The sequence below is a fragment of the Carcharodon carcharias genome, chromosome 33 (genome assembly GCF_017639515.1).
Source record: "Carcharodon carcharias isolate sCarCar2 chromosome 33, sCarCar2.pri, whole genome shotgun sequence".
NCBI lineage: Eukaryota > Metazoa > Chordata > Chondrichthyes > Lamniformes > Lamnidae > Carcharodon > Carcharodon carcharias.
The window spans coordinates 12,195,089-12,222,230 of NC_054499.1; the positions used below are offsets into that span (position 1 = coordinate 12,195,089).

General features: G+C 44.8%; 2 protein-coding genes across 6 annotated transcripts in view; both read right to left on the reverse strand.

Moving 5' to 3' along the window:
* Window positions 1-3,495: 3,495 nt before the first annotated feature.
* Window positions 3,496-9,565, reverse strand: LOC121272299 (polyunsaturated fatty acid lipoxygenase ALOX12-like). The gene is made up of 3 exons (XM_041178884.1): window positions 9,435-9,565; window positions 6,271-6,447; window positions 3,496-4,037 (listed from the first exon to the last, which is right to left on the reverse strand). The coding sequence occupies exons 1-3, from the start codon at window positions 9,510-9,512 to the stop codon at window positions 3,858-3,860; spliced, it is 435 nt and encodes a 144-aa protein (XP_041034818.1). The 5' UTR covers window positions 9,513-9,565; the 3' UTR covers window positions 3,496-3,857.
* Window positions 9,566-13,952: 4,387 nt separating this feature from the next.
* LOC121272298 (polyunsaturated fatty acid 5-lipoxygenase-like) overlaps window positions 13,953-27,142 on the reverse strand; it is a 29,396-nt gene continuing 16,206 nt past the window's right edge. For 3 of the 5 annotated variants that reach the window (XM_041178879.1, XM_041178880.1, XM_041178882.1), the window contains 8 exons: window positions 26,727-26,870; window positions 25,674-25,877; window positions 20,975-21,061; window positions 20,645-20,814; window positions 19,219-19,340; window positions 17,873-17,988; window positions 16,016-16,186; window positions 13,953-15,071 (listed from right to left, as the gene is read on the reverse strand). In XM_041178879.1, coding sequence (XP_041034813.1) covers window positions 14,895-15,071; window positions 16,016-16,186; window positions 17,873-17,988; window positions 19,219-19,340; window positions 20,645-20,814; window positions 20,975-21,061; window positions 25,674-25,877; window positions 26,727-26,870 — 1,191 coding nt within the window. In that variant the 3' untranslated portion in view covers window positions 13,953-14,894. The remainder of the gene's footprint in view (window positions 15,072-16,015; window positions 16,187-17,872; window positions 17,989-19,218; window positions 19,341-20,644; window positions 20,815-20,974; window positions 21,062-25,673; window positions 25,878-26,726; window positions 26,871-27,142) is intronic. The other 2 variants (XM_041178878.1, XM_041178881.1) reach the window with 2 other exon arrangements.

Here is a 27,142-nt window from a genome sequence, read left to right on the forward strand (position 1 = left end):
GGCTTTGAACCTTTGTGAATTCATTTATACACCCAGACACAAAAGATCACCCATTGCAGCCCCTACTGCTTCTGACAAGATTTGAAAGACAGCACATTCGAATAGTGTAACTCTCCCTCAGTACTTGGATGTATTAGTCTAGCTAAAGTCTCTGGTGTGGGAGGAGAGTGCTACCCACTGAACCACAGCTAACTGCACAGCATTAGCCTCCACACACTCACTGCACTGTTTAAGAAACTCATAAACAGAAGGAGGTTGTTTCGACAGCACACAGCTGACTGGTGAACAATGAGGGGAAGGGCAGAACACAGAGAATGAAGTAGGAAGGAAGGGTCATTAAAACCAGAATATGGATCAAGCACCTGCTGGCCATACACTGTAGACTGAGATTTACTAACTCGTCCTGTACCTGTCCTGGGAGTGTTTGATGGGGACAGTGTAGAGGAAGCTGTACTCTGTATTTAACCCCGTGCTGTACCTGCCCTGAGAGTGTTTGATGGGGACAGTGTAGAGGGAGCTTTAATCTGTATTTAACCCCGTGCTGTACCTGCCCTGGGGAGCGTTTAATGGGGACAGTGTAGAGGAAGCTCTTCTCTGCATTGAACCCCGTGCTGTACCAGATCTGTGAGCATTGGTTGGGACAGAGGGAGCTTTTCTCTGCATATAACCTTGTGCTGTGTCTGTCCTCAGAGTATTTAATGGTAATGGTACACAGGGAGTTTTACTCTTAATCTAACCCGGTGCTGTTTAGATGGGGACTTTGGAAAGTGAGCTTTACTGTGTAACAGTCCTAGTGCTGTACCTGTCATGGGACTGTTTGATGGGGAGAGTTCAGAGGGTGCTTAATTCTGTATCTCACATGCAGATGTGTCTGTCCTGGGGACAGTGTAGAGGGAGCTTTACTCTGTATCTAAGCCCATGCTCTACCTGTCCTGGGAGTTGGGAATGTTTGATGGGGACAGTGTAGAGGGAGCTTTACTTTGTATCTAATCTGTGCTGTTCCTGCCCAGGGAGTGTTTGATGGGGACACATAGAGGGAGATTTACTCTGTATTTATACCCATATTTAGGGTAATGTATATAGGTTTTTTTATTCATTCATGGGATGTGGGTATCACTGGCCAAGCCAGCATTTGTAGCAAATCCCTACTTACTCTTGAGAAGGTGGTGGTGAGCTGCCTTCTTGACCCGCTGCAGTCCATATGGTGTAGGTACATCCACAGTGCTGTTAGGGAGGGAGTTCCAGGTTTTGACCCAGCGACAGTGAAGGAATGGCGATATATTTGCTAGTCAGGATGGTGAGTGGCTTGGAGGGGAACTTCCAGGTGGTGGTGTTCCCAGATGTCTGCTGTTCTTGCCTCTCTAGATGGTAGTGGTCGTGAGTTTGGCAGGTGCTGTGAAGGAACCTTGGTGAGTTCCTGCAGTGCATCTGGTAGACGGAACACACTGCTGCTACCGTGCATCAGTAGGGGAAGGAATGAATGTTTGTAGATGGGGTGCTAATCAAGTTGACTGCTTTTCCTAGATGGTGTCGAGCTTCTTGATTGTTGTTGGAGCTGCACCCATCCAGGCAAGTGGAGATTCACACAGGATTTGGTCCCCCTCGCTAAGGAAGGAAATAAGTGCCTCAGAGGGAGCGTAACGAGGGTTCACTAGACAGATTCTTGGATGAGACAATTATCCTATGATCAGAGATTGAGTAGAATGGGCCAATATTTCGTACAATTCAGAGGAATTAGAAGTGATCTAATTGAAATGTTTGAAATTCTTAAGGAGCTTGGCGGGGATAGTGCTGGGTGAATGTTTCCTTCAATAAGTCGGCCAGTTAGGACTAAACTGGGGAGAATTTTTTTCACTCAAAGGGTGGGAAGAGAGACTGTTCTTGCGGCTGTTTCCCCTCCTGTCCGCTAGGGCAACGCTCTAACTCTCCTTAGACCCTCCTCCCCCTCTGGTCCTCTCAGAGTCACCTCTTGCCCATTCCTGGCTCTTTGTCGAACACTGGCCATAGGCGGCCGCCATGTTGGCATGACGTCACCACCACTTCCTCCCGTTTATTTTAAATCGAATGGCGAATGGAAGAAGCGACTCTTCAGAATCGAGAGGGAACAGAAAATCTGACCGTTGAGGACGTGACTAATAATAAAAAAAACTAATAAAAAGCAGCTGCGATTGAAGGAACTGCGCACGTGCGGTGTGTTCCCCATCCCAGAGCGCAACACGGCCCGTGTCACTGATAGAGGCCTTTCCCAGCCGTGGGGGATTGTGGGAAAAGGAGCTGCCATTTCGCCATCAACAACTGGGTTAACTGAATTGCCGCCTACTGGGGGAGTAATGAATGACATCAATGGGAGCTTGAGTAGGTTATTCGTCTCTTCGAGCCTGTCTGTCATTCAATAAATTCATGGCTGATTTTCCATCTCAACTCCACTTTCCTGAAATGTACCCATATCTCCCATTCCCTCAGCAATTAATCGATTTCGGTCTTACATATAGTCAATGACTGAGCACCCACAGCATAGAATTTTAAAGGTCACTGCCCTTTGAGTGAAGAAATTTCTCCTCAGTTCAGTCCTAAATGGCTGACTCCTTATTCTGAGGCTGGAAGGAGTTGATGAGAGATCCATAGTGTCTGTTTGAGGTGGCACCTGTTACCTGGTTTCAGAGTGTGGGGGTCTGTCTGACCACAGGGTTCCATAGGTTTACATGGTCTGTGTACTTACTGTGAACATTAGAGTATAAGATAGCTTTTGTAACTTGTGTTATCTTTACAAATCGGTATATATCTGTAAAGGTACAGTTGTAGGAGTATTGTAATATAGTTCATCTTTGCTTGTTGAATAAATGTTTTATTCTGTTGTTAAAAGTTCATCAGCTGATGCCTGTGACTGTGTTCAGTAGCTACCCTCCATGTATCAAAACAAACAAAAATAAGTTAGGATCTATCAAGCTGTGTTCCATTCTGGGATTGGGCTTGTCCAGGGGTAACCTCAGCTGGGATCGTAACAGGGGTAGATACAGAGTAAATCTCTTTCTACACTGTTCCATCAGACACCTGCAGGGCAGTTATAACACAGAGTTATAAGGGTCAAGTTCCTTCTACACTGTTCCATCAATTGGTATACAAAATTAAGGAAGTCTTGCTGTGAATAGTGTGAAAGTGGCCACCATGAACCAATCTAAAATAGCCAGCTGATGTATGTGGAGATTTACAGATGTTCAGAGAGAGCAACATGCCATGTGCGTGCACACACACACAGACACACACACAGACACACACACACACACACACACACGCGCGTTATGCAGTAGAAAACAGAAGTGAATCATTCCATCTGGGAGGTTTTTTAAACTGCAGATTTATTTCCTTATTCTTAGAGAAAACAGTATTCACAACAGCCCACTGTGGCATTTGAGAAATCCCTCTAAAATGTCCCCATCAACACTCCGTGGACTAGTACAACACGGTGTTAGATAAAGTGTAAAGTTCCCTCTGCACTTTCTCCTCAGATACTCCCAGGAAAGATAAGCAATGGGTTAGCTACAGAGCCTGTCTGTCATTCAATAAATTCATGGCTGATTTTCCATCTCAACTCCACTTTCCTGAAATGTACCCATCAAACACTCCCAAGACAGCTACAACATAGGGTCAGATAGAAAGTAAAGCTCCATCTCCACTGTTCCCATCAAATACTCTCAGGGCAGGTACGGCACAGGGTAAGATAGGGAGTAAATCTCCCTCTACACTGTCCTCATCAAACACTCCCAGGAGGGTTACAGCACAGGGTTAGATTCAGAGTAAGCTCCCTCTAAACCGTCTCATCGAACAAGCCCTATCTATGAACAAGGCCACTCTGCCTATTAGATGGTGATTCTGTTCTCAATGTTCTCAGGACGCAGGTACTCGTATTTAAGGACCAGGTTCTCCTTAAGCTCCTGGATCAGGCAATCGATTTTCTTCAGCTCGTCCTGAAATTCTTTGATGATTTTCTTCACATTATCTTCAGTGAAACACTCCTCTTTGTAATCGCACAGTGTATTCTGCAAAGAATAAAAACAATTTGTTTTTAGTCGGGTTCGGCATGTTTGGTTATAAACTGGGGAGCTGGATAGTGTCGGGCCCACGCTCACTAGGAGTTGGGGTGATAAAAACAAAAAAACTGCGGATGCTGGAAATCCAAAACAAAAACAAAAACAGAATTACCTGGAAAAACTCAGCAGGTCTGGCAGCATCGGCAGAGAAGAAAAGAGTTAACGTTTCAAGTCCTCATGACCCTTCGACAGAATTTGAGTTCGAGTCCAAGAAAGAGTTGAAATATAAGCTGGTTTAAGGTGTGTGTGTGGGGGGCGGAGAGAGAGAGAAGCATCCGCCCTCACGCCTTCTCCTCCCTCCCAGAAACATGATAGGGTCCCCCTTGTCCTCACTTATCACCCCACCAGCCTCCGCATTCAAAGGATCATCCTCTGCCATTTCCGCCAACTCCAGCATGATGCCACCACCAAACACATCTTCCCTTCACCCCCCCTATCGGCATTCCGTAGGGATCGCTCCCTCCGGGACACCCTGGTCCACTCCTCCATCACCCCCTACTCCTCAACCCCCTCCTATGGCACCACCCCATGCCCACGCAAAAGATGCAACACCTGCCCCTTCACTTCCTCTCTCCTCACCGTCCAAGGACCCAAACACTTCTTTCAAGTGAAGCAGCATTTCACTTGCATTTCCCCCAACTTAGTCTACTGCATTTGTTGCTCCCAATGTGGTCTCCTCTACATTGGAGAGACCAAACGTAAACTGGGCAACCGCTTTGCAGAACACCTGCAGTCTGTCCGCAAGAATGACCCAAACCTCCCTGTCGCTTGCCATTTTAACACTCCACCCTGCTCTCTTGCCCACATGTCTGTCCTTGGCTTGCTGCATTGTTCCAGTGAAGCCCAACGCAAACTGGAGGAACAACACCTCATCTTCCGACTAGGCACTTTACAGCCTTCCAGACTGAATATTGAATTCAACAACTTTAGGTCGTGAGCTCCCTCCCCCATCCCCACCCCCTTTCTGTTTCCCCCTTCCTTTTTTTTTCCAATAAATTATAACAATTTTCCTTTTCCCACCTATTTCCATTATTTTTTTTAAAAAATTTTTAAAAATCTTTTATGCTCTCCCCACCCCCACTAGAGCTATACCTTGAGTGCCCTGCCATCCATTCTTAATTAGCACATTCGTTTAGATAATATCACCAACTTTAACTTTAACACCTATGTGTTCTTTTGTACTATTGTTGTTGACATCTTTTGATGATCTGCTTCTATCACTGCTTGTTTGTCCCTACAACCACACCCCTACTCCACTTCTCTCTATCTCTCTCACTCCGCCCCCCACACACACACCTTAAACCAACTTATATTTCAACTCTTTCTTGGACTCGAACTCAAGTTCTGTCAAAGGGTCATGAGGACTCGAAACGACAACTCTTTTCTTCTCCGTCGATGCTGCCAGACCTGCTGAGTTTTTCCAGGTAATTCTGTTTTTGTTTTTGTTTAGGAGTTGGGGTGAGACTGACAACTCATTTCATGCAGTGTCCTCACACCCAAGGGAACCAGATTGTTTATTGTTTACTTGACCCCGAGGTGAGCTTCTGACCACGCATCCGTATCATTGCTGAGACCACCTATTTCAAACTCCATTTCATTGTCCAAATCTACCCCTGCCTCAGCTCATTTGCTACTGAAACCCACATCGATGCTTTTGTTATCTCTAGACTTGGCTATCCCAAAGCTTTCCTGGCCAGCCTCCCACATTCTAACCCTACGTAATCTTGAGATCATCCAAAAATCTGCTTCTAACTCGCGCCACGTCCCATTCATCCATCACCCCTAAGTTCGCTGACCATTGTCTCCCCATTACACTGGTCTCTCCGCAGCCTCGCTATCCCTGGAACCTCCTTCGGCCCTACAATCCTCTGAGGTCTCTGTGCTCCTCTAATCCTGTCTCTTCTGCATTCCTGATTTTAATGCCTGTTTTTGACTATGATACCAAACCAGTCAAGGGTCGCTCAGCTTCTGCCGTGCCAAGCTCTCGAAGAATTTTTATGTTTCTTTCTTCTAAATATGAGAGAGTATTGGTCCGTTCCACTGAATTTCTCCTCATCAGTCAACACACTCATCTCTGGAATCAATGTAGTGAGCCTTCAGATTCTGCTATGGGTCCCTAGTCAGACTCTCTCTCTCGTTTCAAAAGTGGGTAAGAAATCAAGTTGATTCATCAATTCCTTACCATTTTCCACACACACGGTGTGTGATTAAGAGCCCAGAGAATTGCCATCTGGAGGCAGGACTGTTTAACATCCGGCAGTGATTCCATGATGTACTCCATAGTCGCTACCCCCTTGGTAGTGGGAGGAGGCTTTCTCATTGAGCAGGGCAAGTTGGGCACCCAGGCACCCCAGTCATACTATTAAACAAAGGAAGGAAAATCATATTCAGTCAGGTAGAAGACAGAAAGAACTCTCATTTACAGAGCATCTCTCCCAATCTCAAAGAGTTTCATCCAGGAATGTCCAGGACTCTCTCCGGAATGGGCGACTAATCTCCCAGGCATTGCTACTCACATTCCGAGAGGAAGGTACTTTGCTCACTAGCTTGATTACACCTCAAACACTGACGCCGCTTTGAGTTTATGTTCTGTGGCTGAATTTAAAAGGGAAAGTGCAGAAATGAATCAACAGAACCCTCTTGCTCTTCTTTGAATCACGCCATTGGGTCATTTCGTTCACCCAAGGAGGCAACTTGGCCCCTTGTTTAATGTTCATCTGAAAGATGACACTTCTGACGGAGCAGCACTCATTCAGTACTGCGCTAAACAGTTGGTCTAGATTGTGTGGTCAGCTCCTGAGGTGGGGTTTCATCCCACAACCTTCTGACTCAGTGGTGAGATTGCAATTATTAAGCCAAACTGCCACTGAAGCCAGCTACAGACTGGCACAGGGAGCAGGTGGGCCCAGGTTCTGTCAGTGCGCTCGAGAGATGCTGGGCCTCAGACTTTCCACTGCTCCTCATGAATCAGATAGGAACAGGGAAACGTTACTCCAGCCCACTCGATGGGTAACACTGCCCAGTGTAATACTGAGCTCATGCAGAGCAGATGGTTTGAGGTTCAATCTCTGTACTGTCAGCTGATCTCAGCCAAGGAAGCTGTTGACCTCAGAACCTTGGGCCAGGTGAGGTTAAAAAATCAACCAAACTTCAGATTACGGCCCACATATAACACAATGTGTAAGCCTGGTCTCTCTGTCTCTTTCTGTCTCTCTCTAAATATCTCTCTCTCTCTTTTTCTATCCGTCTCTGTCTCCCTCTCTCTCTTGCTCTTTCTTTCTCTCTCTGTCTCTCTCTCTCTCAGTCTCTCTCTCTCTCTCTCGTTCTCTGTCTTTGTCTCCCTCGGTTAGAAAGTCTGCCTGTGTGAATGGTTACCTGTCTATTATTCAAGGCTGCGTGCTGGCACTGCAGATGAAGATAATCATGGTGAGGAATTTGCAGAGTTCCAACCTGGTACTGAACGATGTCGGAAATCCTGAAAGATAGGCGCAGTTTGGAAAGTAACGCTGACAGGATGTATCAGTGAATAAATGGTGGGAGCTTCACTTGAGGGGTACTAGGACTGAGAGTTCTGAGGCGCTAACTGTCACCTTTATAAGCACAAACATAAGTCAAACCATCTCAATTTTTATAAGAACAGAAATAAAGGGAGCAGCAGTAGGTGATATGATCCCTCGAGTATGTTCCAATCTTCAGACTGATCCTCTACACCACCTCCATTTTCAGAGAAACATAGGAGGAGGAAGCAGCCATGAGTCCCTCAGGTCTGTTCCACGATTCAGAGAGGTAGATCATGGTTAATCTGCATCTTTATATACCAACCCTGGCCCCATTTCTTCTCATACAGTTGGCTAACGCAAATCTAAAAATCTCAGACTTAAAATTTATAAATGATTTAGCACCAATTGTGGGAGAGAGTTCAAACTTGCCCCACCCTTTATGTGTAGAAGTGTTTCATCATTTCACTCCTAAAAAGTCTGTCTCTGCCACCTCTTCCAAGTCTCCCCAACCAGCGGAAATAGTTTCTCTCTATCTGTTCCCCATAATATCTTAAAAACTCTGATCAGGTCCTCCCCTTCCCCAACCCCACCCCTTAACCTTCTAAATTCCAGGGAATACAACCCTTGTTTGTGCAAAACCCCCTCATAATTTTATCTTGAAGTCCAGATATTATTGAGAGTCCAGCTCCCTCTACACTGTCTCCATCAAACATTCCCAGGACAGGTACAGCACGGGGTTAGATACAGCGTAAAGCTCCCTCTACGCTGTCCCCATCAAACACTCCTAGGACAGGTACAGCACGGGGTTAGATAGATTAAAAATAATTGTCAAAAGAATTAGCAGGGGAATGAGGGAAAGTGTCTTCACCGAGGGTTTTTTAAAATGATTTAGAGTGTACTATCTGAAAGTGAGGTGAATGCTCATTCCACAGACACTATGGGCAGAATTTAGCCCTTGGCGGGTGGGTTTGGTGGGGGCAGGCGGAGGCAGTTGGGAAGCTGATTGCTGCCTGTGATCGAGGCCGGAAGGTGATTTCACACTGGTGGACCAATTAAGGCCCACCCAGCATGAAAAGCGAGAGGCAACGCTCAGCGCAGGCTGTGCGGGGGGAGGTTTGGGGGGTGGGGGTGCGGTGTGTAGAGAAGGACGAGAGGGGCAGGCGCACACTTCATGCGAGCGTGGAGTGTGCACTTGCAAATCTCCGAGGCACAGAGCTGCCTCAGGAAGATAAACATTTTTCCAAATAAAAAATAAACATTTCAAACATGTAATAAGACATGTCCCCTCAAGTGACTCTGTCGCATGAGCAGGAACATGTTGTAAATGAACTGTAAAAATTTTTCTTTCATTTTTATTTGCTGTTGGAAACCTCATCCCGCCCGTGGATGAGGTTTCCTAAGAAGTGCAAAGGCCATTTGGTCTTTTCGTCTGCCTGCCAGCTGTGAGGCTGGACGGGCAGCGAAAAATTTCTTTCAATGTCCCTGTTAATGACCTGAATTGGCCTTTTCATTATCAGCAGGCGCGCTGTCGACTCCGGTACGTGCCCACCGATTGAATATCGTATGACTGCGCATTGATGTTGGGACGCTTGCCGAATCAACGTGCTTCATTTTACACTCGAGCAGGTCGGGAGCACGCACACCCGATGAGGTAAAAATTTTGCCCTATGGACGTGTATTTGAAGAGGATTAATTTGCAGGATTATGGGAAAAAGGCTGAGGTGGGGGACTAATTGGATAGCTCTTCCAAAGAGCTGGCACAGACACAACAAGCTGAATGGCCTCCTTCCCTGCTATCAGATTCAATGATTTCATAGGGAGAAGAATGGTGTTTACATTCACTTACCAGATTTTTTAATGTCTCCAATGCCTTCAAATCCAATTTGAGTGAGCTCCTTAATCCAGGCCTGAACCTCAAAGTCATCTTCTACTTCTTTGTCATTCTTCTAGTGATACATCACAATCTTGGTGACAAAGCTGAAGGTTACATTCAGATGTGTTAAGGATCAGTAATGAGTGCAAAAGCACTTTACCTTTCATGTTTTAAAATTTATTCAGATTTATGCACAAATGGAAAGGTCAGCTTTTTGACTTTGACGCCTAGTTTCCCCAAGGAGGAGGTGGTGGATTGTTTTCTTGAGCCACTATAGACCATGATCGTGTTCCCCTGGTGCTGTTCTAAGTAGTGTTATGACTGATGCAGTTGGTCAAGTGGAGTTATTTAAAAATCCCAGAGGGAAACTTTAAACAACTGTCATAACCTATAATTTTAAGTGTTATTTTTGAGATGTGACTCTAAACTCAGGAGTCAGACCACCAGTTCTCAAGATTTTACATTAGAGTAAAGGAAACATTTTATTAATTTACACACGTTAAAATAAATATATACATGGCTACAAATTGCTACTATCATAGCATTTAACAAATTCCCAAACTAATCTCCATTAAGGCAACAGCAACCCATAGACTAAACCAGACACCAGGCAAAGCATTTTCACTTAACAAATCCAAAATGAGGTTCTTTTCCCTTGGTTCCTGTGGAGCCAGTTGGAAGCCTACAGCTGCCTTTTGATCTCACATTGCCTCTGCTCTGCACAGCCGAAAACTACTGAAGTTATACCTACCACCACTGATTGGATTCAAATCCTCATTGTGTCACCAGCCTCTTTGAACTTCACCTTATAACAATGAAACCCCTTTCATAGTACCAAGTTTATTAGTAATATGAACATATTGCTTGGTATCTGCTAGAAAGATGTCAAGTTTTCACCCCACTTCTTGAATGCTCTATTCAAAAAATGCAAATACACACTATCTCTCTTACATATCAAAACTAGTACCCATCAAAGCTCTCAGACTAGCTGGCTTTAACCCAATTAAGACACACCCGCAAACTAAACCTCTATTTTAAAAGAAAAATATTTTCCAAAATGTTATATACATTAACAGCTTCATGACAGTAGGGAGTTCCAGGATTTTAATCCAGTGACGATAGAGGAATTACCTATATAATTATGAAGTTACATCTGTGTGAATGACTTGGAGGGGAACTCAGAAGTGATGGTGTTGTTATGCACCTGCTTCCCTGGTCCTTCAGGACAGTGAAAGTTTCTATTTTGGGAGGCACATAGCCATTACGTCTACTCTCTGTCTCCTACCTCATAAACAGTTCCCTATACAAGCCATTGCCACCCAATCAATGTGCTTCCATCTTTCATAAAAATCTCGTGTGGAGCCATATCTAATGTCACCTGGAAGTCCATATAAACAACATCTGTAGTCAAATAGTCATTTGGTAGTACAGAACTTGAGTATTGCTGAAAAAAGAGGCATTTTTGTTGAAGCTTTTCATCTTGCACTCATCAGGGCAATTCGCAAGAAAATAACAACGTCAAGGGAAACAAAAAATTATACTGTATGGGAAGAGAGTGCTGATTGGTTGGCAAGTGGACTCTGATTGATAGAGGCATGGCCACGGAAAATGCACCAGTTGATGGTGACTGGCAGTTAACCGCCAAGTATTGTTTGAAATTTAAGCCAGGCATTTTGGCTCTGATTGGTCAAGACATTGTCCTGGGGAATGAAGCAATGAATGGCTGTTACTTATTTTGTTTAGTTAAAGGAAACAGTTGAAATGTGTGTACATGTTCTTTCTGTCTGCAAAGAACATGGCTCTGTGTATTAATATATGTAGCTTCCAGTACATACAAATGCGCCATTCTGTAAGCCTGACTGACAATCTTAATTTAGTTGTCAGCGTAATTCTTAGCACACTAAGGATTACTCAGCAAATGTTGTCCAATCGCGGAATCACATCTAATGTTGGACACTGTGTTTTGAGTTTTGCTTGTACAGGCTGTTTGGCTACGGTCTGTACCTTGCCTGTTCCACACAGCAGGAGGGATATGCTGTTTGATACGATCCGCCAGTCTTTGGGATACGGCTTACATACCTAGCATCACACTGGCACTGAAATTCATATAATTCAACCCCTGGTTTTGATTTGGCAAGGAATATTCTGCTAGTGAGGAAGGAATTGAATTGTATTTTGTGTCATTTGAGAAGATAGCTACAAAGTGGCAAGGCCATAAGAAACTTGAATGTTTTTAATGAAAAGCTTGTTTGTGAAGCAAGCGTTAGAAGTATCTCTTTCAGATAGATGATCTAGCAATTGTAACACGGTGAAGAATGTTGATCTCAATGCCTATGAGTTACTTCTGGGAGCAGTTTAGAAATCCAAGAAACCGGAACCAACTTCTGTGGAATTCGCTTGAGAAAAGGAAATTATATTTTTTTTTATATTCATTTGCGGGATGCTGTCTGGGTCAGCATTTATTGCCCATCCCGAGTTGCCCTTGAGATGGTGGTGGTGAGATGGTGGTATAGAACAATGAAGATTTAACGCGGTTTTGAAAACCTTGGAGAGGTAATGCTCATGGAAAAGTAGCCACTCTTCAGGGACAAGGTCCTATCTGGAAAACCGTAAAGTTTCTAAGATAAGAGCAGCAGCTGTAATGGCTGATGATTATGACTTGTCTCACAGGCATGTGGCAGCAGCTAGCCATTGTTTGCAAACCCACACAGAAACTGGAGAGATAAGAAATCTGATAATCAAAAGAACACTGGTTACAGTGAGGAAGATGGCAGGAAGGAAGATAGTACTCCTCAGAATAGTAAAAAGACGAGAGGGAAGATAGGTATGACTCAAGGGACCAACATGTTACTTATGTCATAAAGGGGGGCATGGCAAGGCACATTGTTGGAAATTAAAAAGGTACCGGGAAAAACAAGTGATGGGCAAAAATCAATGAGAATCTATAATCCTGCTGTGGAAATTACTGTTTCAACTAAAGTTGTGACGAAAGAGACAAAAGCTCATAGTTGAAGTGATACTGGATAAATGAAGCTGCCTGAGTGGGATCACAGTAGCGAAGGAGGCCATTTGGCCCATCGAGTCTGCACTGGCTCTCTGAAAGAGCAATCCAACTAGTCCCACTCCCCTGTCTTATCCCCGTAACCTTGCACATTCTCTCTTTTCAGGTAGCAATCCAACTCCCTTTTGAATACCTCGACCCAACCTGCCTCCACCACCCTTTCAGGAAGTTTGTTCCAGAGTCCAACTACCCTCTGCATCCTCTGCAGGGTCAGTACTGAGGGAGTCTGCACTGTCAGGGGGTCAGTACTGAGGGAGGGCTGCACTGTCAGAAGGTCAGTAGTGAAGGAGGGCTGCACTGTCGGAGGGTCAGTACTGAGGGAGTGCAGCACTGTCGGAGCATCAGTACTGAGGGAGTGCTGCACTGTTGGAGGGTCAGTACCGAGGGAGTGCTGCACTGTCGGAGGGTCAGTACTGAGGGAGTGCTGCATGTTGGAGGGTCAGTACTGAGGGAGTGCTGCATCATTGGAGGGTTAGTACTGACGGAGTGCTGCACTGTTGGGAGGGTCAGTACTGAGGGAGGACTGCACTGTTGGAGGATCAGTACTGAGGGAGTGCTGTACTATCAGAGGTTCAGTACTGAGGGAGTGCTGCACTGTCAGAGGGTCAGTACTGAGGGAGTGCTGCAACGTTAGAGGGTCAGTATTGAAAGATTGCTGCACTGGTGGAGGGTCAGCACTGAGGAAGTGCTGCATCATTGGGGGCTCAGTACTGAAGAAGTGCTGCATGGTTGGAGGGTCAGTACTGAGGGAGTGCTGCACTGTTGGAGGGTCAGTACTGAGGGAGTGCTGCACTGTCAGAGGGTCAGTACTGAGGGAGGGATGCCCCGTTGGAGGGTCAGTACTGAGGGAGGGCTGCACTGTCAGAGGGTCAGTAGTGGAGGGCTGCACTGTCAGAGGGTCAGTACTGAGGGAGTGCTGCACTGTCGGAGGGTCATTACTGAGGGAGTGCTGCACTGTTGGAGGGTCAGTACTGAGGGAGTGCTGCACTGTTGGAGGGTCAGTACTGAAGGAAGGCTGCACTATTGGAGGGTCAGTACTGAGGGAGTGCTGCACTGTCGGAGGGTCAGTAATGAGGGAGTGCTGCACTGTTGGAGGGTCAGTACTGAGGGAGTGCTGCATCATTATGGGCTCATTACTGAAGGAGTGCTGCATCATTGGAGGGTCAGTACTGACGGAGTGCTGCACTGTTGGGAGGGTCAGTACTGAGGGAGGGCTGCACTGTTGGAGGGTCAGTACTGGGGGAGTGCTGCACTGCTGGTGGGTCAGTACTGATGGAGTGCTGCACTATCAGAGGGTCAGTACTGAAGGAGTGCTGCATCATTGGAGGGTCAGTACTGAGGGACTGCTGCACTGTTGGAGGGTCAGTACTGAGGGAGTGCTGCACTGACAGAGGGTCAGTACTGAAGGAGGGCTGCACCTTTGGAGAGTCAGTTCTGAGGGAGGGCTACACTGTCGGAGGTGCCATCCTTCGGATGAGACATTAAAACAAGGCACCATCCACTCTTTCAGGTGGACATAAATGATTCCAGTAGCTACTATTTTGAATATTTATCCTCTCAATGACATCACAGTAAGAAGATTGTCATTACTGATAAACTGGAGACAAAGCAAGTTGGTGAAGTATGAAACTGGATACAAATCCTTTTAGTGATAGTTGGTTTATTCACAGGCTGCAGCATTCCATATGTCTGTTCCCTACCTATTCCCTGCTGTCTTCCTTTATAAGTGCCCTAGGTACTTAATGAAACAACACCCTACACCTCTGTATCTTAACATAAAAAATACACCATTAATAGTTAACAGCCCACACATCTAAGATAGTCATTAATAAACCTGATAGAGAATTCAAGAGAAACTTAACTCCAAGCAATGAGAATATGGAACTCACCACCACAGGGAGTGGTTGACGTGAATGGCATAGATTCTTTTAAGGAGAAGTTAGGTAAACAAAAGCGAGAACGGAATAGGATGGGGTTGGATGAAGAGGGGCAGAAGGAAGGTCAGATGGAGATGGAGACCAGCATAGAGCAGTTGGGCCAAACAGCCTTTCCCTGTGCCGTAAATACAAGATAAGACTATGTTTGTCACCATCCCAGATTTTCCAGATATACTGGAAGTGAAAATGTAGCAGCAGATTGTCTAATCCAAGCTTGAGGACACACAGAAACTATAATTACAACACAATTACCCGAACATAGTGATTGAAAACACACTGAGGGTGGCACTTCCAGCCAAAAAATTACTCAAAACTCCTGCCCCAACCCACCACCTTAGTAAATAATTATCCAATATCTCTAAAAGCATTCAGGTAACCATCAGGGGCCTGGGAGGGATCCACTACACTTTTCTCAGAGCCAGGCCACTCTGACCTTTAGATGGTGATGCTGTTCTCGATGTTCTCAGGACAGAGGTACTCGTATTTCAGATCCAGGCCCTTGTTACGATCCTGGATCATGAGATTGATCGTCTTCAGTTCTTCCTGAAATTTCTGGATGGTTTCCTTCACCGCCTCTTCGGTGAAATATTCCTCGTAATCGCCAAGTTTTTTCTGCAGGGAAATGAATGGTTGGTATTCAATCAGATGTGGGCACGTCCAGTTATAAACTGGGGCATCTTCATGCTGTAGGAGCCACACCCAAGAGGAATTGGAAACTCATTCCATTCAGGGTTCTCACATCCAGCAGACTGAGGTTATGTTCATCCCCACAATCTGACTGTTAACCCACAAACCCGGTCTTGTCCCTGGGAACTGTCTGAACCTGAACCAGACTATTCTCAAACTCTGCGTCGTATCTGACCCACTAGGTGTGCTTCCGGCCACAAATCCGTGCTGTTCCTCTCTCCTTAATGTCGTCCAACTCTTGGCCCTGTCTCAGCTCATCTGCTGCGGAAGTCCTCATAATATGCCTTTGTTGCCTCTGGACTCGACTATTCCAACGCACTCTGGGCTGGTCTCTCACATTCCCACCCTCGGTAAACTTGGGGTTGATCCAAAACTCTGCCGCCCATGCAGACTCGCACCAAGTCTTGTTCACCCTGTGTCGCTGACCTACAATGGCTACTGGTTAAATAAGGCCTCGATTTTAAAACTTTAATACTTACTTTCAAATCTCTCCATGGACTCTGCCCCTCTCTATCTCAGTAATCTCCTCCATCCCTACAACGCCCTGAGATCTCTGCACTCCTCCAATACTGGCCATCATGAGCATCACTGATGTAAATGGCTGCACCATTGGCGGCCATGTCTTCAGGTCCAAAACTCCCTCCAGAATTCCCTCCCTAAACCTCTCCAACTCCCTCTCCACTAAGACACACCTTAAAACCTATCTCTTGGACCAAGCATTTGGTCATCTGCCCTAATAGCTTATTATATGTTGCTGTGTCAAATGTTGTTTGTTAATTGTTGCTGTGAAGGACCTCGGGGTGTTATATCAATAAAGTTGCTATATAAATGCAGGTTGATGCTTCTGAGTCGATTAGTCAATTCCTTACCATTCCAGGCTGTGGAAGGCTAATGATCCAGGAAAATGCCATCTGAATGCAGGACTGGGTGACATCCAGGAGTGATTCCATGATGTGCTCCATCATCACCATCTCCTTGTTGGTTGGGGGAGGCTTCCGCATTGAGATAGGCGAGTTGGGGACACAGGCACCCCAGTCATACTGTTTAACAAAGGAAGGAAAATCAATTTCAGTCAGGTAGAAAGACAGAAAGAACTTTCATTTACAGACCATCTTTCCCAATCTCAAAGAGCTTTGCAGCTTCTCTGATTGTCCAGGACTCTCTCCGGATTGGGTGACTAATCTCCCAGGCACTGCTGCTCAAATCACTGCATTTACTACAGGTGTTCAGGGTCTTACTGAGACCACATCTGGAGTACTGTGTGCAGTTTTGGTCTCCTTATTTGTAGAAGGATATAATTGCGTTAGAAGCAATTTAGAGAATGTTCACTGGACTCATTCCTGGGTGAAGGGGTTTTCTAATGAAGAAAGATTGAACAGGTTGGGCCTACACCCATTGGAGTTTAGAAGAATGAGAGGCGATGTTATTGGAACATAAAAGATCCTGAGGGGACTTGGTAGGGTGGATACCCAGAGGATGTTTCCTATTGTTGGGCAGAGTAAAACTAGGGGTCATAGTTTAAAAATAAGAGATCTTCCTTTTAAGACAGAGATGAGGAGAAGCTTTTTCTCCCAATGGGTCATTGGTCGTTGTGGAATTCTCTTCCCCAGAATGTAGTGGAGGCTGGATCTTTGAATTTATTCGAGGTAGACTTGGACAGATTTTTGTTAGGCTAAGGGAGTCAAGGGTTATGGGGGGCAGACAGGGAAATGGAGCTGAGACCACAACCAGATCAGACACGATTTTGTTGAATGGTGGAGCGGATTTGAAGGGTCAAATGGCCTCCCCCTGCTCCTGTGTTCCTATGTTCCCAGCGGGAAACTCCGCCAGCTGCTCTGGTGGGATTTGAACTCATATCTCCAAATCATTAGACCTGGTCAAAGGTCCCATAGGCTGTATTTGTACATTCTCACAACTAAGCAGCAGCCCAGAAAGTAACTTGCAGGCCACTGGCAAGCAGTGCCCTTTAAGATAGCAGCAAACAAATTCAAAGTACCACACACTGAACTCAAAAGGCCATGCACCTTGAAATTTATTTAGAGGGGACGTTGATCACTAGTCCAGGAACATTATCACTGTGGAGGCCTTGTGGTGCAGTAGATAGTGTCCCTGGCTCCGAGCCAGAAACTTGGGGTTCATGACCTGCTTCAGGACTGAGCAACCATGGAAGGTGGGTTTATAATGTGGCCAAACAGGTTGATTATCAACCTGTAAATCCTTCCAATACACCAATGGCAGGCTGTAAGAGTGAGAGAGCCTCATGATCAGTCATGCAGGATGGAGCCCCTCAAGCCAGAGCCTGTGTTAACAACTAGTAACCTGTTCCAGGAAAAATGGCCATGGAGATGGATGGAAACACATGATCTGTCTGACTCATCGACCACTAGGCAATGGAAGAATTCTCCCAAACCCCGTCTCTCTTGCTCTCTCTCTCTCCATCTCTTGCCCCTGTCTCTCTCTCCATCGATCTGCATGTTTGAATGTTTTTCAGCATTAGTTTTGAGCTCTGTTGAGAGACTCTGCAGCTCAATGGACTGTCAGAACTTCACGTTGAGGCTCACACATGAGGTATGTCTGCTGACTGAGTTAGCGACGAAAGAGTACCAAGGTCTGGGGAAATATAATTCACCCAAAAGGAAAGATCAGGGCAAGAGAAACGACAGAAGTAGAACCTGATAAACCACAACAAAACTGTAAAAAGCACCTGAGCGATCTGAAGGAGTTACCTGTCCGTTATTTATGGCTGCATGCTGGGCACTGCAGGTGAAGATTACCACGGTGAGGAATTTGCAGAGTTCCACCCTCGTTCTCAATGATGTCGGGAATCCTGAAAGATAGGCACCTTTGGGAAACAAAACCAACAGGAGACCAAATTGAGGGAGCTTCATTCTGCAGTTGCCTGGGCTGTACGTGCACTGGGAGTGCTCAGAGATGGATGTTCCATTCACCGGGGTCACCGTCACATTTACGAGTACTAAAACAAGTCAAACTTCCCTTAACAATGCGAGAAAGTGCAGCAGTAGGCCACAGGCCTCAAGTCTGTCTCACCACTCAAAATGGCTGATCTACCTAAACTCTATTTGCCCGTCCTATCCCCACATGCCTTCATTCCCTTGGTGCCCAAAAACCTTGAATAAAGTCAATGTCTGAGCATCCACAGTTGTCCAGGTTACAGAATTACAAGAAATCACATTGCTTTCAGTGAAGGAATTTCTTCTGATCTCAGTCCAAACTGGCTGACCCTCTTTGAAATCCACCCCTAAATCCTCAACAAGCTCAACAGGTTTTACACTGAAAAATGGTCAACACCAAATTAAATAGAAAAGAAACAAATTAATATTTGGGTAAAATACAGAATAAAACTTCCTCCTCACTAGCCCATCAAACACCCCCAGGACAGGTACAGCACGGGGTTAGATACAGAGTAAAGCTCCCTCTACACTGTCCCCATCAAACACTCCCAGGACAGGTACAACATTAAACGCTCTCACCTAGGGGAAGGTCATCCATCATTGCTCCTGATGTGCTCCAATGATAATGGATCATTAAATTATGAGGGTTTCTGATAGAACAAGTAGGGAGAAATTATTTCATCTGGCAAGTGATAACCAGGGGACAGAGATATAAAATAATTGGCAAAATAAGCTGGAGGGAAAATGAGGCAAAATCTCCTCACACAAATTTGTTAAGATCTTGACCACAAGACCTGAAATGGTAGTGGAATCAGGAAGATAGGCAGTTGGATAAGTACTTGAAGAGGAATAATTAGCAGGGTTATGTCGTGGAGGCTGGGCTTTGAGGCTAATTCGGATAGCTCTTTCAAAGAGCCCGTACAGACATGATGGGTTGAATGGCCTCTTTCTGTGCTGCAAGATTCTATGGCCGGGATTTTCCGGCCCCATTGTGGCAGGTTTCCTTGCCGCACGGGCAGCGAGCCTTTCAAACCTCCGATGACTTCGGCAGGACTCCGAGCTCCCGCTGGTGGGAGAGGCTGGAAAATCACACCCTCTGATTTCATAGGGAGAAGAACAGATTAACTTTTTGGGTCACGAACAAGTTTTCATTCACTTACCAGAGTTTTTAAGGTCTTGTAATCCAACTTCAGTCAGGTCCTGAATCCAGGCCTGAAGCTCAGGATCGTTCTTTACTTGCTGGTCGTTCTCATAGTAGAATGTCACAATGTTGGAGATGAAACTGAAGATCATATTAAGATGTGTTAATGATCGGTGGAGTGCAAAACACGCAATACATAGTCTTCAGGGTTTTGTTTAATTCCTTCGAGGGATGTGAGCATTCATGGAAAGGCCAGCCACTGGCTTTGGATCCCTAGTTTCCACAAGAAGGTGGTGGACTGCCTTCTTGAGTCACCATAGAGTGATGGTGCTTTCACAGTGCTGTTAGGGAGTTCCAGGGTTTTAATCCAGTGACCATGAATGAACGGCCAGTACATGTCCCAATTCGAGATGGTATGCGAATTGGAGGGGGATTTGGAAGTTGCTGTGCGTCCGCTGCCCTTGTCCTTCTGGGTGGTAGAGGTCACGGCTTTAAGAGGTCATACCACAGAAGACTTTGTAAGTTGCTGCAGTGAATCCTGTGGGCAGTGGAGGGGTGAGTGTTTGTGATTCGGGGATGAGGTGCCAATCATGTGGGCTGCTTTGTCTTGGATGGTGAGTGCTGCTACAGCCTCATCTATCCACGCAAATGGACAGTATTCCATCACAGGAATAGGAACATGAGAGCAGGAGGAGGCCATTCAGCCCCTCGAGGGTGTTCCACCATTCAATTGGATCATGTTTGATCTGTATTGTGATTCCATTTACCCGTCTTGATTCTACAACACATAATATCCTGGTCCAACAAAAGTCCAGCAATCGCAACTTTGAAATTTCCAACTGACCCCCCCAGTCTCGAGTGCATTTTTGGGGCGGGAGCTCCAGATTTTCACTATTATGTGTTGAGGAGTGCTTCATGATGGTCCTGAATGGCAGAGCTCGAATTTTAACAGTTTTCCCCCTTGTTGTGGACTTCCCATCCCTCCCCCACCACACGCACTAAAGGAAACAGTTTCTCTCTATTCACCTGATCAAATGCTTTAATCCTTGTGAACACCTCAAACAGATCAGCCTGTACCTTCGATACTCAAGGAAGTGCAAAACAATTCAATGGAAATTATCCACATAATTTAACCGTTTTAGCCCCAGTATCATTCTGACAAATCTATGCTGCACCCACTCCAATATATCCTTCTTGAGTGTAGAGACACTCCTGGGGTCTGGTGCAGTGCCTGGAATTGAATGCAGTTACTCCAAATATAGTTTAACCAGAGCTTTATACAACTATAAACTAACTTCCAACCCTTTGTATGCCAATCCCTTGTGTGGTGAAATTAACATTCCATTAATCTTCTAATTCAATCAGTGAGTATTGCTTATACACAGGGTCCTGAGAGCTTTACACTCTCAAACTTCTCACTGGATGAACCCTAATGTATCATTTACCTGTGAATCGCTGACCATACCAACAAGCCATCATCCTTGTAATAGTAGCCCTTTACGTCTTTGACTCCATGGTGCTCCAGACGTTCTGGTAGACACAATGATTGGTAGGTCAAGGCTTGGAACTCTTTCTGAGATAGCAAAAGGAGACCCTCAGCTCCAATACCAAAAGCCTTTGGATTAAACGTAAGAGACTTGTTCAGAGATTGGATGAACACTGTACTGAAAGCATTTTAACATCCCAGCATTAATACTTCGCACCTTAGCAAGCACAAAATATATTTTAAGTGCAATCAAGAAGACAGGATAGAGATGATGTAAAGCAAGACTTACTTTGGCGATAATTCCATCTGAACTCATCAGATCCTTTCTGGCATTGGTGTTTACGTGCATCGTATATCTCACATGAGGAGCCAAAAGCTAAAACCCAAACATAGATCATTGAAATTGGAAGCAGGTAAAATGTGACTCGTGTTGAAATATTAAACTGGAGATTACGGTGAGGTCCAAGGACACTCAGGACACGTGATGAACTGCTGCCATTTAAACCAATCAATTTTGTGCAGTATCTCAAAAGACCAAACTATTTTCCATTCACATCCCATCTTTCAGAAGTTATGACACTATTTGAAGAAAAGCACAGCACTACCAGCCCGTACCCCCAATAAAATGCTGGTGATTGACATGGTAATTGACAATGTTAGAAATGCAGGGCCCTTGAAGAGTAAACCAGGACAAGTTTCAGAGTGAGCTGAGTGCAGGTGATGCTCACTGAAGCCTATGCTTAAGAGTTGGGGTTTCCCCAGTAAGGGGCTGCTTCTGGAGTAGGCTAAGATCCAGAAGAGAAGATGGAAAACGGCATTTGTGCTGAACTGCAGTTTAACAATATAACAGTTGTGAATCACAGAACATCTTCTTGCCTGATTCAATCAATGGATGCCACCTGTGAAACATGGTAGCAAAGGATTGACCTTGATCTCTTTAGATGGGAAGATTAAGGAGACAGGGGGCAATCCCTGTTTCTGACAAAAGCAAAGTTCCCAGCGGGCTTTTAAGGGGAAAAGGCTGAGTCATGCTGTAGGGTCACAAACTATGATTACCCAACAGTCTTTTCAGAGCTGAAACCATACGAACAGTGGAAGACTGAGGTGGAGATGTGGACTTGGGTCACTTGTCTAGCCAAGAGGAAGCAAGGTATGGCTTTGGCCTTGTCTTTACCAGGAAGAAATAAGATTAGAAATAAAGTGTTTTCGGAACTGAAAGTAACTGACTTGGATACTGGAGAGGGATTGCTGTTTCTACTACCATTTGTGGACAGAATTTACAAAAAATAGATGACTTATTAGAAGCCTACGAGGCATGATAAACATTTGATAAATTTAAGATGGACAATCAGTCCACAGAAAAATATGTCATGGATTTTGAGAGATTATATAAAAGACTAAAGAAATTCAATCTAAAAATTCTGGAGTCTGCGCTTGCATTCAAGTTATTAGGTCGTGCACAAATCTCACACATGGATAGGCTTTTGGTTTTGACGGGTGTTCAATTTCATGGCGATGATTCTCTTTTTGAACAAATGACTGCTGCTTTCAAAAAAATTTTGGGAAATTCTGCTGTGGTACAGAGAGTGGGGGACTCTTACGATTACTGACTCTCGAAATCGACGGGGGCCAAGTCGCAGGCATTTGCACAAAGAAGGAATTGCTGGAAGGTATTGTGAGGTGAGTTGCACTTCCAATAGATTTATGCATCAAGGCAAAGCGCAAGATTGAGGTAATAGCTGACAGCGAACGGATACCAGAAATACACAGTGTTCCCGGTGTAACTCTAATTATCGCTATGTAAGGAATTGTCCAAAAATCAGGAATCAAGTATTTGAAGCAACTCATGAAACAGACTGTTCTGATGAAGATGATAAGGATGAACAGCAAGAAAATATTGTATTAGTGACCGAAAACTTAAATTGGTCCATCAGTATCTTGGTTGCCGTTTCATTCAATTGTGCTGCTGTAGGTAGTGGCTGCACCTCAACAGTGTGTGGTGTCGATTGGCTAAACTGTTATTTGGAAACTCTTGACAAAGCAGATAGAGTCAAGGAACATGAAGGTGCTACCTGCTTTCGATTTGGGGACAATAATACATTAATTTCTTTAAAGAGAGTGGGTCCTCCCATGTGAAATTGCAGAAATGCATCATTTCATCAGCAGTGATTTGGTTCAGAGTGACATACCATATTGCTGAGTAAGTCTTTGAAAAAAAGCAAAGATGCGGTTGGACATGGAGAATGACAAAGCATTTGTCTTTGGTTCAGTGGTGAACTTATAGTTCACTGGATCTGGACATTATTGTATTCTGCTGAGGAAACTGGGAGTTTGCCGTCAAGGAGTTCAAGAAGTATTGTTGACCCCTGGAGATAAGAGTCTGGCAAGCAAGAAGAAGAATTACCTGGAAATCGCTTAAACAATTTGCCCATCCTTCATCACAAAAGTCAAAGCTACTGCGAAAGGATGCTGTAGTTGTAGATAAAGATATGAATCCCTTGCAGAACAGATCACATCTCCATGTGAAATATCTATTAAATATCGGAAGACACAACCAGGCGTGGTGGTAAGTGTCCAATTAGCCTGGGAATTTAACAAAGTGGTAGCCATGGACCTGAAGGTATAGGACAAGGATCAGAGTATTTATCTCTTACATTTTGTAGTTATGGCAACCAGGTTCAGCATATCTAGGGTAATAAAGAACAAGGACAATAGTGGATAAAGTCATGAAACAGTAGGTCGGCACGGGCCTTGGGTCACCAACAAAATTCCTAACGATAATGGAGGTGAATTTGTGAATGCTGGATCTAGGGATCTGCGTGAGAACTTAAATATTACGGTCATACACAGCTGCAGAAAGTCCGTTCAGCAATGGCTTGTGCGAAAGAAACCATGGCATAATTGATGGAAATATTACACAAAATACTGGCAGGTCAGCCAACCTGCAAGTTAGGAACAGCACTGGCGTGGGCAGTACATGCTTAAAATCCATTCCAGATGGCTGGGGGTATAGCCCATATCAATTAGTATACAGCCGAAATCCAAAATTGCCTTCAATACTACATGATGCTCCTCCAGCACTAGAGGGAATGACTATTAGCTCTACTTTCTCCACCCACTTTAATGCGCTTCATGCCACCAGAAAATAGTTTATCAAAGCTGAAGCATTAGGAGAGCATTAAGACATGGTATAAGACCGTCTGGGGGAGATTTCTGTTCTGGTGACCTGATTTATTATAAGCGACAAATAGGGCGATAAAAGAGGCAAAACTTAGAGTTACAAAGCTGGAAAGAATTTTTGGTATATTTTGTTGACAATATAGGGCAACCTGCTCTGTCACACAGATGGATCTGTACAGAAAAGGTCCTACCAGATGGGACCTTTAATGCCAAGGTTAGGTTGGTAGCCAGAGGTTGAGGAATGTTTGCAGGATAGAGAGATCAGGGTAGACTCTCCCACAATTGGAACAGTGATTTTGAAAATGTTTGAGCCATTTTAACCACTTGTTCTTGAAAATGTAACTCCATAGATATCAAAGCTGCTTTCCTTCAAGGTAACTGCTCAAAAGGGAAGTATTCTTACAACCTCCAAGGAAGAACCAGGAATAGAGGGGAAGCCCTGGAAATTGAGTAGATATGTACATGAATTAAATGATGTCTCTCGGGTGTAGTATTTTTAGGTAAGGGCAGTTCTGTTAAAGTTAAGGTATTCGCAACTGAAAGCGGACCCAGCCATATTCTACTGACACTGTAGCGGAAAACCACCAGGCATCTTGGATACATGTGGACGATTTTTTGTTGTGTGGAGAGGAGGCACTAGTGATTTGAAGAATATGTTATTCATCAAATTAGGAAGGAATTTAAAATTGACAGCCAGGCTTCTTGGGCTTTCAAATATGTGGGTTGGGAGATTAAGCAGTGTGAGTCAGATGTAATTTTACATCATCAGTGGTCATGAAAATATAATAATTTTCAAAATATTATTGTGATTTATTGTGAAAGTGGCTTAATATTGAGGTTTGGATTAGTTTCTGTGTATGTGGGGGTGGGTGGGGGGATTTAATTGAATTGGAGACAACTGGTCTGGAGGCTTTTGAGTTATCAAAAAGAAGCTAGGTTTGAAATGCTAAATGTGTAAACATGGCTGAAGTTTTAGAATGTGAGGTGTGAGGAAAATTTGAATTTATAGATAAATTAGAGCAGGATCCAGAAGTGAAGAGTGGGAACTGGTATTTGTACCAAACTGTTGTTTAACAATAAAACAGTTATGAATCACAGAACATCCGCTGCTGCCTGATTCGGTTAATGTCCATCCGCCTGTGAAACAGTGATAGTCAGATCCAGTTGTGAATCTTTGGAATTCTCCGCCCCAGAGGGCTGTGGATGCTCAGTTGTTCAAGACTGAGATCGATAGTCTTTGGGGGCAACATGGAAATCAAGAGATGGCTGGAGAAGGCGGGAAAGTGGAGTTGTTGAGACAGAAGATCAGTCGTGATTTTATTGAAAGGCTGAGCAGGTTCGAGGGGCCACATGACCTTCTCCTGCCTCTTCTTATATTCTTCTAACTGCATTACCATGTAAATGTGCTTTGCAATGCGATGATGCAGATTCTTAATTGTAACTGTTGCATTGATGAAATATAGAAAGAATCTTGCACGTAATCTTCCCCTTGCCAGATTCCAGGTGATTACTGCTTCAGCTTGTTCAAAGCTGAAACCATCTATCATCTTTAACCAAAGGAACAAGGGACGATTTTAACCCTGCTGTCCATGGGAACTGGGAACTGGGCAGGCAGTTAAAATTGCTGATGTTCCAGAGGCTGTGATTTTAACCTGTTTTGCCCATAAGTCGGAATGGGAACCTGCCGGAGAGTGGCGGGGACCCTCCTTGATTTTCACAGACTGGGATCAAATGAGACATGGCCACAGCTACCGGCTGCAATTGCCCCAAGTTAAAATGGGAACTACATTCGGTCTCGTGTTTCGTACCTTGTAAATGGGATGCACGGAGGGCAGCTGTCTGAGGGTGGCGACGCTGAATGACTCGGCGATCAGGTGAGTCTTCAGAAGGTGGGAGATCAGCTCAAAGTGCTGGGTATCTGAACTCCGCACCCAGATCTTAGCCAGCAGCCAGTCGAGTTCAGAGTCCGAGGGAAGGAAAATGGGATTGTCTTCTCCTGGGGTTTGCTTCAGCTGTAAGGAACATTAATACGGAACATTATGAACCCCATCTATCATGCAACAACAAGCTGCATTTATATAGCGCCTCCAATGTACTAAAACATCCCAAGGCATTTCATAGGAGGGTTATCAATCAAAATGTGACGACAAACCATGTAGGAAGATATTAGGCACATGCCCAAAAGCGGTAGGCTTAAAGGAGGGTCGATAAAGAGGAGAGAAAGGTGGAGAGGTTCAGGGAGGGAATTCCAGAGCATGGGGTATACACTATGGTGGAGCAATTAAAATTGGGGTGGTGCACTAAGAGGCCAGAGTTGGAGAACCACAGATATCATAGTGATCTCAAAGGCTGGTAGGGCTGGAGGAGATTACAGAGATAAGGAGGGGCTACGGCCATAGAGGTATTTGAAAACAAGGATGAGAATTTTGAAGTTGAGACAATGTAAGTCAGCGAGCACGGAGGAGTGGTGAGTGAATGGGACTTGGATAGAGGTGGCCTGCAACATGTAAAGGAAGCATTCTGCCCTGCTAGGTATTTATTTTATATAAATAGGAAGCAGTTACATTCCTCTGAGGCTACATCGGATACCCTAAATGGAGCAATGTGCTTCATACCCAACCCCAACTCACAAACTGCTCAAGGAAAATCAGCTTTAAATTGTCACAATGCTTGAACCAGATACAAATTCACATGGATAGGATATAATACAGAAAGTAGAATCGGGAATGTACAAGAGGACTGAATTGGAGGAGCGCAGAGATCTCAGAGGATTGTAGGGCTGGAGGAGGTAACAGTGATAGGGAGGGGGGGTGGGTGGGAAGGATATGAACTAGGAACCAATGTGGGGTTACAGCCCCTACCTGGATAGCAATAGGCATCATCTGGTTCTGTTTGTTAAGGTGGAGCAGACAAATGGGTGCTGCCAGGTACTGCTGGACGCCTTTAATGACATTGGCAGGAATCCCATCCAACATCTCATAATTCACAATGAAGATGTTCCCATCCTGTAACAAACACGGAGAGAGGGAAACAACAGAAATAGTTCAATAGTCAGATATTGTCCGAATACCGTACCATTTATAACCACAGGTGTCTCTGTTTGCCTCATCGTCTACCCACACAAATTTTGGATCATGCTGCTAACCCATATCCTAACACGCATCAAGTTCCATTCACTTATGGTGCTGGGGTTCAGGACCTCTGCTCAGGGCTAGAGAGGAACTTGCAGTAATAGGCGGAAAGATCCAGTTGTCGTGGTCCACCTAGGTACCAATGA